Source organism: Myotis lucifugus, unplaced genomic scaffold, assembly GCF_000147115.1.
Source record: "Myotis lucifugus unplaced genomic scaffold, Myoluc2.0 scaffold_10, whole genome shotgun sequence".
Taxonomy (NCBI): Eukaryota; Metazoa; Chordata; class Mammalia; order Chiroptera; family Vespertilionidae; genus Myotis; species Myotis lucifugus.
The window spans coordinates 8,465,112-8,476,780 of record NW_005871058.1 but is presented as its reverse complement, the minus strand read 5'-3'; the positions used below and the strand labels follow the sequence as shown (position 1 = coordinate 8,476,780).

At 46.1% G+C, this 11,669-nt stretch overlaps 2 protein-coding genes across 8 annotated transcripts in view; one reads left to right on the top strand and one right to left on the bottom strand.

Moving 5' to 3' along the window:
- Nucleotides 1–11,669, bottom strand: part of CLSTN3 (calsyntenin 3) — a 46,120-nt gene that overhangs the window by 34,203 nt on the left and 248 nt on the right. The window contains exons 1-4 of one of the 6 annotated variants that reach the window (XM_023750000.1): nt 11,504–11,638; nt 6,493–6,718; nt 5,118–6,061; nt 4,711–4,733 (exon numbers count right to left, since the gene is read on the bottom strand). The exons of 1 other annotated variant lie outside the window; for it this stretch is intronic. The gene's annotated coding sequence lies outside the window, so the exon portion shown is untranslated. Of the gene's footprint in view, nt 1–4,710; nt 4,734–5,117; nt 6,062–6,492; nt 6,719–11,503; nt 11,640–11,669 lie in introns of those variants that run through there. 4 more of the 6 variants (XM_023749999.1, XM_023750003.1, XM_023750001.1 and 1 more) reach the window with 4 other exon arrangements.
- The window catches only part of C1RL (complement C1r subcomponent like), an 11,678-nt gene continuing 10,804 nt past the window's right edge, over nt 10,796–11,669 (top strand). The window contains exons 1-2 of one of the 2 annotated variants that reach the window (XM_006084188.3): nt 10,796–10,878; nt 11,392–11,620. In XM_006084188.3, the coding sequence (XP_006084250.1) occupies nt 10,796–10,878; nt 11,392–11,620 (312 nt within the window). The remainder of the gene's footprint in view (nt 10,879–11,391; nt 11,621–11,669) is intronic. The other variant, XM_014451634.2, reaches the window with a different exon arrangement.

Genomic DNA, 11,669 nt, shown 5'->3' with positions numbered 1-11,669 from the left:
TCCTCCTCCACCAGGTGGCTCCCTTCACCAACGCTACCGCTCACCTCTCCCTTCTCTCCCACTTTTTTTCTGAATAGCACAGATGGGATAAGGGTGCACCTCTCTTTCCTACTACTTTCTTTCTGAGTAGCACAGATGGAACAAGGGGGCACCGTTTGAATAAGGATTTATTAAAGTCTTGGCAGAAACAAAGGAAACTAAAGCAGAGAATAATATGCCAAGTTGATTATCTAAAAATAGAGGCCCAGTGCACAAATGCGTGGACCAGTGGAGTCCCTCATCCCCCGAGGGGTCCTGGATTATGAGAGGGCACAGGCCAGGCTGAGGGACCCCACGGGTACACAATCGGGGCGGGGAGGGACATGGAGGCTGGCCAGCTGAGGAGGGACAGCAGGAGGGCTCCAGGGCATGTCCGGCCTGTCTCGCTCAGTCCTGATTGGCCGGACCCCAGCAGCAAGTTAACCTATTGGTCAGAGCATCTGCCACCTGGTGGTCAGTGCACATCATAGCAACTAGTTGACAGGTCAACTGTCTGTCCCCTGGTGGTCAGTGCACATCATAGCGAGTGGTTGAGCAGCCTTAGCATATCATTAGCATATTACACTTTGATTGGTTGAACGAACAACCGGATGACCAGATACTTAGCATATTAGGCTTTTATTATATAGGATACAAATGCAGCTTCACTTATAAACTCCTCATGAGAAATGAAGGGATGGTGCAGGATATAGCAGAACAGCCTTGCTATTAGCAAGCAAGGCACATACGCAGTATGGTTAAGGAATCCTTTACTGAAGGACTTGACTTCAGGCTTCAAAGTCCAAGCAAAGCCCCAGGGATGGGAGATTTGGAAGTGGAACCTCCAGCCTCTGAACTTGCCCTTTGGACAATCTGCTGGTGTGAGACCACAGTCCTAGGTTCTCTGGACTCACTAAGGTTACCCTCCCCTAGGTTGGGAGGGCTCCTCCTTCCTGCCCATTCCCTCTCCTTTTCCACAGCTTCATGGTAGTTTGCAACCTTTACTATCCCCCCCACCCCCTGCAAAGCCCCACGTCCTCTTGTGTTTTGTCTGCTGTAAGTCATTGTTTTATCTGTGCAGTCCTATTCCTTGATGGTGATGGGTGAAGGGGCCCTTCAGATCTTAGGGTGGAAGAGGAGAGAGAGGGCCAGTGTCCCCAAGGGCACTGTGGCTTCAGGTTAATCCATCTGAACTACAATCCTGCCTGGCAAAAATAACATCCTGCCCACTGACCTTCTGCATTTATTGTACTAAAATGACATACCTACTTCAGTGATAGCCAGCCTCTGAGATGGCCCCAGGGATCCCTGCTCCATGACATTCCCATCCGCGTGTCGCCCCCTCCCACACTGTATCAGGGTTGGTATGTGTGACCAACTGAATATGATATGATACTATGAAGTGATACTATGTCACGTCCAAGGCTAGGTTATAAAAGACATTTGAGATTTTCTGTTCAATGTTGTGTCAATAGCTTAAAATTTGTTAAGAAGATAGATCTCACCCTATCCAGTTTGGCTCAATGGATAGAGGGTCGGCCTGCGGACTGAAGGGTCCCGGGTTTGATTCCGGTCAAGGGCACATGCCAGGATTGCAGGCTTGATCCCCAGTAGAGGGCGTGCAGGAGGCAGCCAATCAATGATTATCTCTCACCATTAATGTTTTAATCTCTTTCTCCCTCTCCCTTCTCTCTGAAATCAATAAAAATATATTTTTAAAAAAGATAGATCTCATGTTAAGCATTCTTACCAGAATTAAATAAAAATCTTTTAAAAAGACATTTTGGGCTCAGCCTTGTTCTTTCTATCTTAGATTACTCTGGGGAAGGTCAGCTGTCATGTCATCAGGACACTCAAGTGTCCAGTGAAGAGGGCTGTGTGTCCAGGAACTGAGGCCCCTGCCCACAGCCCTGTGAGCCAGCCATCTTGGAAGCAGCCCTTCCAGCCCCAATCAAACTGAAACCGGACAACCAATGGGTCAGGGTTGCCTGTCACTATTTGAGCCAATTAAGCAGAGACAGGGTTGAATCATATATGAGTATTTATTCCAATAATGCCGGTGGTATGGGAGAGCAGTGGGTCATCCACAAAAATCTGTTTTCCCCTTCCCCATAAGCCAGCTGCTTATTTTGGGTAGAAGGACAAAGATTACATGGGAAAGTAAGAATTACAGGCATGGGAAAGTAGGCAAGGTATAATGGTTACAGGTTGCAGACAATGCGGGCTGGGGGTGGGGAGGGGTGGTGGAGGAGGTCATGGAGAGCAGGTGCCTCCAGGTGCCTCTGGGACCAGATTACAAGCAATAGGGGCTGGGGGTCGAAAAGGGCAGGCAAAGGGCTGGCGCCTCTGGGACTAGATTGTTTCAGCAACAAGGTTGTTAATCTTTCCATAATGATAGGCAGTTCTCAGACAAGGAGGTTGGACTGCATTCCGATGTTGGCTCCCATGTCCTGGGGCGTACAACTCTCAGCTAGGTTTTCTCTTATCACACTAGAACAATCACATGAGCATGATTAATATATCTTATAATTATAGCATCCCCACTATTCCATTTCTGCCCCTAACATTCCTCACTGCTATTTCTCTCATCTCATATCTATGAGATCAGTTTTAAGTGAAAAGTCTCATCCTGCTGGACTGCATTGGCTTCTGCCTTGAAAGCAGTTGGCAGGGATGAAATATAGGGAATGCAGGATCTAAAATGAGGAAGACATTGAATACAGCAGCAAGCAGTCAGGCTACAAAAATAAACAGGAGAAAAATGAAGCCTGATTCTCTAGAATTGCCTCCCTGACCTGGCTCAGCTCTTGATTTACCCCAGGTATTGTCGTTATTAGAAGTGGCATTCAGGGCTTTTACTTTGCTACCAGTCAGCTGGGCCACTTCCACCTTAAGGGAGCCTACCATTACCAGCATAACAAAAATGGTAAAGCAATATATTCAGCAGGACTCCCAGTTGGAGATCGCCGTTGCAGTCCAGTGCCACGGCTGTGAGAAGATCCCTTTTGGTTCAGACCCTGTGATGTTTCTGGGGCATAAAGACAGTCAGTCGTCCTAAGGAACAAGGCCTCCCAGTCCTGCTGGCAGGGATATATGAATACATAGTTACCCCACATATCAAAAACCACCCAGCCGGCAGCTTAGTATGTCCATTACCGTAAGGGAGGGTGAAATTATCAGAACAGTTCAGATTGTAGCTATTAGATATTAAAAGACAATATAGAGCAACCGGTAAAAGTCAGACATTTGCCACAGGAAGTCCTTCCCTATGCAGGACAGCAGGTGGCAGCACCAGCGGGAATTTCAAAAATAACAATCCAAATTCTGAAAACATGTTTATGCACTTCTTACACTCACACCCATGGACTTCGGCTTTCTCTCCACCCTCCCCAACCCTCACATCACAACTTTGAAGACTGTCCCTTCTCCCTGCTTCTGCCCTTTGCCCCTTCTCAGTCAATGAGAAACAAATTCCAATGGAGGGGAAAGAGTTGAGACAGTGGGACATGAGGTGTCTTCAGACATGAGCTCCCCAAGGTTGAAAGAATCATGCCTGGCCTAAGCTTATATCCAAGAGCAAAAAGTTCTTCAATGATCACACGGCCTAAAGATGCCACTGGAGCCAGGGTCTTAGCATCATCTTCAGGATCCAGGACCTCATCCTTTTAATCTTGTTTGTCTTAGAAGGGGCCATCTGGTCACAATTATCATTTTAAATACATTTATTTTATAATTATTAAAGTGATTTAATAACATCACATAAATTTCACTAAACAGAGAAACATTTTTTAAGTCACCCATAGCCTTATACTCTAATATGGTCACAGTTGTTTTATTTCTTTACCTTTTAAAATATATTTTTATTGATTTCAGAGAAGAAGCGAGAGGGAGAGAGAGATAGAAACATCAATGATGAGAGTGAATCATTGATCTGCTGCTTCCTGCACACCCACACTGGGGAATGAGCTCACAACCCGGGCATATGCCCTGATCGGAAATCAAACCTTGACTTCCTGGTTCATGGGTTGATGCTCAACTACTGATCCATGCCGGCTGGGCCGGTCACAGTTGTTTTAGATTGTTCTCGTGTTTCTATTTTTGTGAACATTGTGTACTTACAATTTTGTAGATTGTTCCCTTTATTTCTTTTATTCAATCCTCTTAACCTATATTTGGGGACCCATGCATAGAGCAGATGTAGCCTTGGCTCATTATGGGCTCACATTAGCTAAGGGAAAGGGGAACAAAATAGATGATTGAAGGACTAGAAATAACCAACTGTCTGGGTTTGCCTGGAACTGAACCAGTTTTAGGATTGAAAGCCCTGTGTCCCAGGAAACCCCTCAGTCTCAGATAAACCAGGACAATTTCTAATAGGTCACCCTTTTAGCAACAAGTCCCCCAAATTAATCCCATTTAGGGTCCAGAATTTCATTTCAATTTATCTATTGGCCTTTAGCTATACCTTTTTGCCTTTCTTTTTTTAATTTTTCTTTTTTAGTGATCACTCTAGGGCAGTTGGACTCAAGCTTTACACCCTTAAAAATTATTGAGAACCCCAAAAAGCCCTTGTTTGTGTGGGTTGTATCTATTCGTATTCACTGCATAAAACATTAAAACTGAGAAAAATTTAAAATGTAAGGATAAATAAGCACATGTTCCATTAGTTGTGAAGGGATGATACTGACATACCTCACGTAGCCTCTGGTCACGCCCTGATACATTCATGAGAGAAAGAGAGAGAAAACAGCAAATAACATCTTAGTATTGTTATGAAAATAATTTTGGCCCCAAAATCCCCTTCAAAGGATCTCAGGGATCCCCAGCGTTCCCCAGACCACAAATAGAAAACCACTGCTCTAAAGAGAACTGCATCCTTCACTTTTTTAGTCTTTTTAGACTTACTGTTGAATGACGAAACTTCGTTACCACATACTAGTAAGTCTCCCCTCATCCTTTATGCTATGGTTTCCATGCATATTAAATCTACACATGTTATAAAGTTCACAATGCAATGTTATAATTTTTGCTTTAAACAGGCATATGTATTTTAAAGATATTAAGAAAAATATATATTTTATATTTACCCACAAATTTACCATTTCTCTTTATCCATCCAGCGACTCTGTTCTTCCATCTGGATTTCTTTCCCTTCAGCCTGAAGAAGTTTCGCGTCTCTCTTAATGCAGGTCTGCTGATGACAAGTTTTCTAAGTTTTCTTTTTATCTGAAGATGCTTTTATTTCATCTTCTTTCTTGAAGAATATTTTCGCTGGGAAAGCAACCCTGAGTTGACGCTTTTTCCCTCCAGTGTTTTGAAGAAGTTGTTCCACTGCTTTCTGGTCTGTGCTGGTTTTGATGAGAAAGCAGTGACATTGAAAATGTGGTTCTGTGATTGCGATGTGTTCTTTTTCTCTGGATGCCTTCAAGATTTTCTTTTTATCTTTAGTTTCCAGCAATGTGACTTTGATGGGCCCATGTGTGCTCTTTTGTTTATTTTTAGTTCTGCTTTGAATTTATTGAACTTCTTAAACCTGAAGATAGATGCCTTTTTCAACAGCTGGGAAATTTCCAGCCATTATTTCTTCAAATATTTTTTCTGCCTCGTTCTCTTCTCTCCTTCTAGCACTCCAAGAACATGCATATTAGAGGGGTTTTTTTTATATATTGTTCCACTATTCCTGAGTTTCTACTCAGTTAAAAAAAAATGCCTTCCTCTGTTCTTCAGATTGAATAATTTCTATTTATCTTCAAGGTCACTGACTCTTTCTTCCGCCATCTCCATTCTTCTATTAAGCCCTTCCAGTAATTTTTTAAATTTCACATACTGCATCATTCAGTTCTAGAATTTACATTTGGTTCTTTCTTAAAGTTTCTATTGCTCACCCAGTCAGTGTGGCTCAGTGGTTGATCCCCAACCTATGAACCATGAGGTTGTGGTTCGGGGCACATGCCTGGTTTGCAGACTCAATCCCCAATGGGGGGTATGCAGAAGGCAGCCAACCAATACCCTGCTGGGTATGGTACTAATGATCTTGCTAGACCTATCAAAGTCAACAACAATAAAGTGAATCAGTGATGAGTGATTCAAATAAAGTGAGGCAGGGTGGGTAGCAATCAACACAGAAGTCACCAGTATTGTTAGGGCTACTAGGTGTTTAGATGGCTGGATGACAAAGGAGTAGCTATAGTGAAACATAATCAGAGAAACAAAGGACTATCATACTATGGGGTCCCTACCCCTTATGATCTAGTGGTTGGTTCAGCACCCCTCCTTCCAGGACAGATCCCTGTGGACTCATGCTATGGCCCCTCTGGGTCATGGGCTGGCTGGTCCTGGCTTTTTGCTTGCAGGTGTCAATAGAAAGTTTCCTCTTCTGGGGTTTCATTTGACTCCTCCCTCAATTGACAAGAAGTGGCCCAACCTGGACTTCTAAACACCATGGGCCAAGCAGTCCACAGCCAGCCACCTTACCTGCTCTGACATCCAATGAGAAGGCAGGACCTCAAACACCAGCTGAACCTCCAGGTTTCCAACTCAGGGCAAGGAGGAACAGTGCAGACCAGAAACTGAGGAGGAGTCCACGGAGGTGAATTCTACTGCCTGCACCAAAGGCTTCCCTTCTCCCCCACCTCATATGAACGAGGTCGGGTCCTGGTGCTGCCACATAGCCTTCGCCCTTCTCCCCAGAGCACCCGGCCTAGACAAGGAAGGCAGAGGTAGAGAACCAGGAGCATAAAGAAATGGAAATAGAGGCTTTGAGAAAGAGAACTTAAAAACAAAAAATAGGCAGCTGGCCTGGTCCCCAGAGAACTTTCTTTAGCTTTTCCTTCAGTTAAGTCTGACTGTTGGTGGTTAAGAGGTTTTCCTGGTCTCAGAAATGTCAAGCCTCAATTGGGGTAAAAATCAGCTCCACTATTTCGGTCATCCCCAAGCCAGACCACAGTGGAGTCTACTCTGGAGATTTAAAGTCGTGTTGATAAGCACTGTATTTCCAGTAACTTTCTGCTCCTCCTGCTCCCCAGAGCCTTCCCCAGCTAAAGCCCCGTTGCCTCGTCCAGGCCAAGCCCTCTCCCTTGGCCTGGAGTGAGGGACCTGACTCACAATTGTAGATGAGAGACCTAATGTGTCCAATATTTACACTTGTTAACTTGTTCTTTTCTTTTGTACATTTTAAGCTCCTCAGACCTGCCCTTTGTTCCCTCTAAATCCTCTGAAATGAAATTCTGGTGCTTGGTTTTAAACAGCAAGCCTCACAAATGCCAACAAAATAAACCTGAGCAAGATGAGGACAGAGTGTACTCCCTGTTAGCCTAGCCTTGCAGAAAATCAAACAGGATTCTGCTCATACAGTTGATTCTGATAAAGTGGAGAACCAAAAGCACCTCATCTCACTGGTATGAAACTACATAATCCTGTTCCATGTTGTATTTGTGTCATCTTTGGAGTGTAATTTACACAAAGGAATCTTTAAAGACATTCAGACTTCAAAGATGATTGCTTTATGACCATGTAGTCTATAAATGTTAAAAATCTGCAATTCTGATTGATCATTGATAACTTATTACTCATAAAAAATTTAATTAACCTTTTACTTTCCAGAAAGCACAAATACTTGTGAGATTATTGCTTATCTGTTAAACCAGAAGAATACCTTTGGGATTCTCTTTTCCTCCTTTCAAGCATAAAGATAAAATCCCATTACTCTGTTTGATTTCTTATCAGAGATTTAAGATTCTGCAATTATTTGAATTAACTGAAGGAATCCATGCTCGGTGATCGACCAGGGAAGATAGGAACCAGCCTATGGGAAGAGCTGGAAAAGGAAAGAGAGGAGCACAGAACAAACCGATGGTTGCCAGATGGGAGAGAGGGTGGAGGGGATGGACAAAAGGCGAAAGGGATTAAGAAGTACAAATTGCCAATTATAAAAATGGTCAAAGGGATGTAAAATACAGCATAGGGAATCCTATATAATAAACCCTAATATGCAAATCGACCGAACGGCAGAATGACCACAGGAACAACCAGTCGCTATGATGCGCACTGACCACCAGGGGGCAGATGCTCAATGCAGGAGCTCCCCCCAGCCCACAGGCCCTGACCCCACAGCATCAGCGGGGGGCGGGGCTGCCGAGTGGGTGGTGCCAGGCCAGCCAAGCTGGGTGCCAGCAGGGCCCCCCTCCTGATTGCCCTGTCGATCATCCCTGCTCACCAGCCATGCCTAGGGACCCTACCCATGCATAAATTTTGTGCACTGGGCCTCTTGTATAGTCAATAATATTGTAATCACTATGGTGTCAGGTGGGTACTAAACTTATTGGGGGATCACTTTATAAGGTATACAAATATCTAAATGTCTAATCACTATGTTGTACACCTGAAACTAATATAATATTATATGTCAGCTGTAATTGAAAAGTAAATTTAAAAGGAAAAGAAAAAAGAGAGAAGCAGTAAAACCCTGAGTTCAGTTACCTCAGGATTTGGAGTTTGTCTGTGGCCTTTTTTTCACTGTTATTAGATAGTTGAGTTACAACCATATGTGTTTGTTGGGGGCAAAGGGGAGTATTCCACGGGGATGGAGAAAGAAGGAAAAGTCAGGTCCACACAAGCCCACAACCCAGGCATGTGGACCAACCAGGAACTGAACCATGACCTCCTGGCCCACAGCTCGATGCTGAACCACTGAGCCACGCCGGCGGTCAAGCCAACAATAAAAATTCCTAAGCCCAACAGGAAACTTCCTTCTTGAGCCAGAGGCTCCCCAGGAAGATGGAGCAATAAGATGCTCAGAGGAGAGGAAGTTGTCAGAGCTGAAGTTAGAGCAAGGAGGAGGATGAAAGAGAGCACAAAGGCCTGGAGAAAGGGAGGGAAGGAGGGAGAGGGACAAATAAAAGCAGAGTAAGGAGAAGGAAGAGAACATACACACCACCAGGGACCTGAGCAGCATGCATGCACCGGAGTAGAGATTACTTCATGGAATGGGGTGACAGGGATTGCCCCCCAAGCTGTCCCATCGACTTAGGCTGAAAGGACAAGGCTCCAGGAAGGGGAGGACCCCAGAGGAATGGTGCTTGGGAAGGAGCCTGGTCATGTGGAATGACCCGGAGAGAGCCCGGAAGGAGCTACTTATTACTATTACAGGATTAAGAACATACAGAGGTCATATATAATACCTTAATCAATAAAGAAAAAATTTTAAAAATATATATACAGAAGTATACCATTTTTCAGTATATTTTGTATCTTTAATTTTTTTTCACTGTTATTAGACAGTTAAATTACAACCATATGTGTTTGTTGGGGGCAAGGGGGAGTACATATTCTGTGGGGATGGAGAAAAAAGAAAAAGTCAGGTCCACAGAGTGGTAGCAGAAAAAATCTTAAAGCAACAGTGGGGCTGAATAAAGGAGGATTAGGGGGTTAGTGTAGGGAGGAAGAAGGGAAGAAGCCAGCTAAGAGACTTTCTAGCCATACTTGCAAGATTCAACCACACACATTTCCTGACCCTGTATATGGGCTAGGAGCCCTAGTAGACATTGGTGATGTGAGCCCCGGCCTAGCAGATTGCTTGGGAATACCCCCAAGGGTTCCCAGAGAGTCTCCTGGAAGAAGTGTGGACTGACAGCACTAGAGGAGGTGAGGAGCCATTCTTGGCATATGGCAGCCTTTGTGGCCCAAAGAACAGGGGGACAAAGGGTGAGTAAAACTATTTGACAAAGCCACCAGGAGGTATGGCTCTGAGCCCCAGAGGTGTGCAGAACTTCTAAACGAGGCTGGATCCACCCAGGATGTGACCCGGTGACCACTAGTGGTGCAGAATCCTCCACACCTGCCCCTCCCCCATCCCTTCCCTTTCAGATCACAGCCCCATTGTAGCGGCTGCTGCTGACCTTCCACACACCTGCCTCCTTTGAGGACAGGAACCCTGGCCTCCACAAGGACTTCCTGGCCCCCTATCAAGCCATGGGTGAGTGTCTCCTAGGGAGTGTGGCCTCTGTGCCTAGTCATGGCCCCTGGTATCTGCCTAAAGAAGCTGAAATCAGGGCCTAATCCCAGCCCTGTGCCAACTTGACCCTGGTGGAGGAGCAGCTTCCAGGGGTTGTGAGCAAAAGATTACCTAAGCGAGGGCCCCAGACTTGCTTGGGGGAGAAGCTCAAGTTCACAGATCACAAACTTCAAGTTCAACAATGGGTAGGCTGGTAACATAAATGAGTGGAAAGTCAGGGAGGGAAAGGTATGGCCGATTAAAGGCAACAGCCATACTCACAAGGAACCACCCTACCATTTACTATTTTGTACAAATAGTCCAAGAGAGCCCAGAGTCAGTGCCCTCCCACCCCTGATCTCTGAAGCCCACATCGGTTTAGTCTCAACCTGTGGGTCGCGACCCCTTTGGGGGTCGAACGACCCTTTCACAGGGGTCACCTAAGACCATCGGAAAACACATATATAATTACATATTGTTTCTGTGATTAATCACTATGCTTTAACTATGTTCAATTTGTAACAATGAAATTGGGGGTCACCACAACATGAAGAACTGTATTAAGGGGCCGCGGCATTAGGAAGGTTGAGAACCACTGCCTTAAGTTGTGGTGGGTGAGCTATCCCCAAGTTAGACAGTAGGTGGCGCTCAACCCAGAGAATTAGAAAAAGGAACCAGAGAATTACTCAACCCATTTCCAGTAACTGCTCCCTCCTCCCCCTCAGGGCCCTCTCCAGCCCCACCTCTTGTTCCCTAACCTGGGCCAAGTCCTCTCTAAGGTCCCAGATGGCCCATTCCAGATGCCTGGTCTCAGAGGTGGAGAATTATCTCTGGGGAAGCCCCAACTCCATAAGCTGCGCACGCATGATGTGAGTGTGCCCTTGGAGAGGCCTGGAGGAGAGGAAAAGGATGGGGTGGGACCCAGGGGTGTATGTACACACACACACACACACACACACACAGAGCCACTTAATGCAGAGGGGACTTAGAAATTGCCCGTAGCTTCTAGCAGCCTTTCCTGGGGGTGATCAAGCCCGATGCTCTAAGCCAGGAAACTAACATCTAACTGTCCCTCACTTGTGCCACCATGTCTCCCTCAGTTCCCAGGGTGGGGGTGGGATCTGCTGAAGCAGAAAGTAGCCCCCAACTCTGTACGAGACTCTCCGCGGAGATAAGCAATGGTGGAAAACTCCTACTCAGGCTGAGTAGGAGGCTGGAGGAACTGGGGCAGAGAGGGGTGATAGGGAGCAGGCAGAGGTGCCAGGCCTCAAGGGCTGAGGCCACAGCTGCTCATGCCTTAGCTGGTCCCTCAGTCCCTTGGCACAGCCTGCCCCCACTCCTCATGACTCCACAGGCCTCATCTTGCCCTCACCCCCTCACAGGTGGTGGCTGCTTCTCTGGGGCGTCCTCCAGGCTTGCCCCACGCAGGGCTCTGTGCTCTTGGCCCAGCAGCTGCCCCAGCAGCTGACCTCCCCAGGGTACCCAGAGCCGTACCTCGAAGGCCAAGAGAGCACCACTGTCATCCAGGCCCCGGAGGGCTTTGCTGTGAAGCTTATCTTGCAGGACTTGGACCTGGAGCTGTCCCAGGACTGTGAGCCGGACTCTGTCACCGTGAGCTGGGGTCCTGGAGGGACTCTGGGGAGGGGTATCTCCAGCCTGA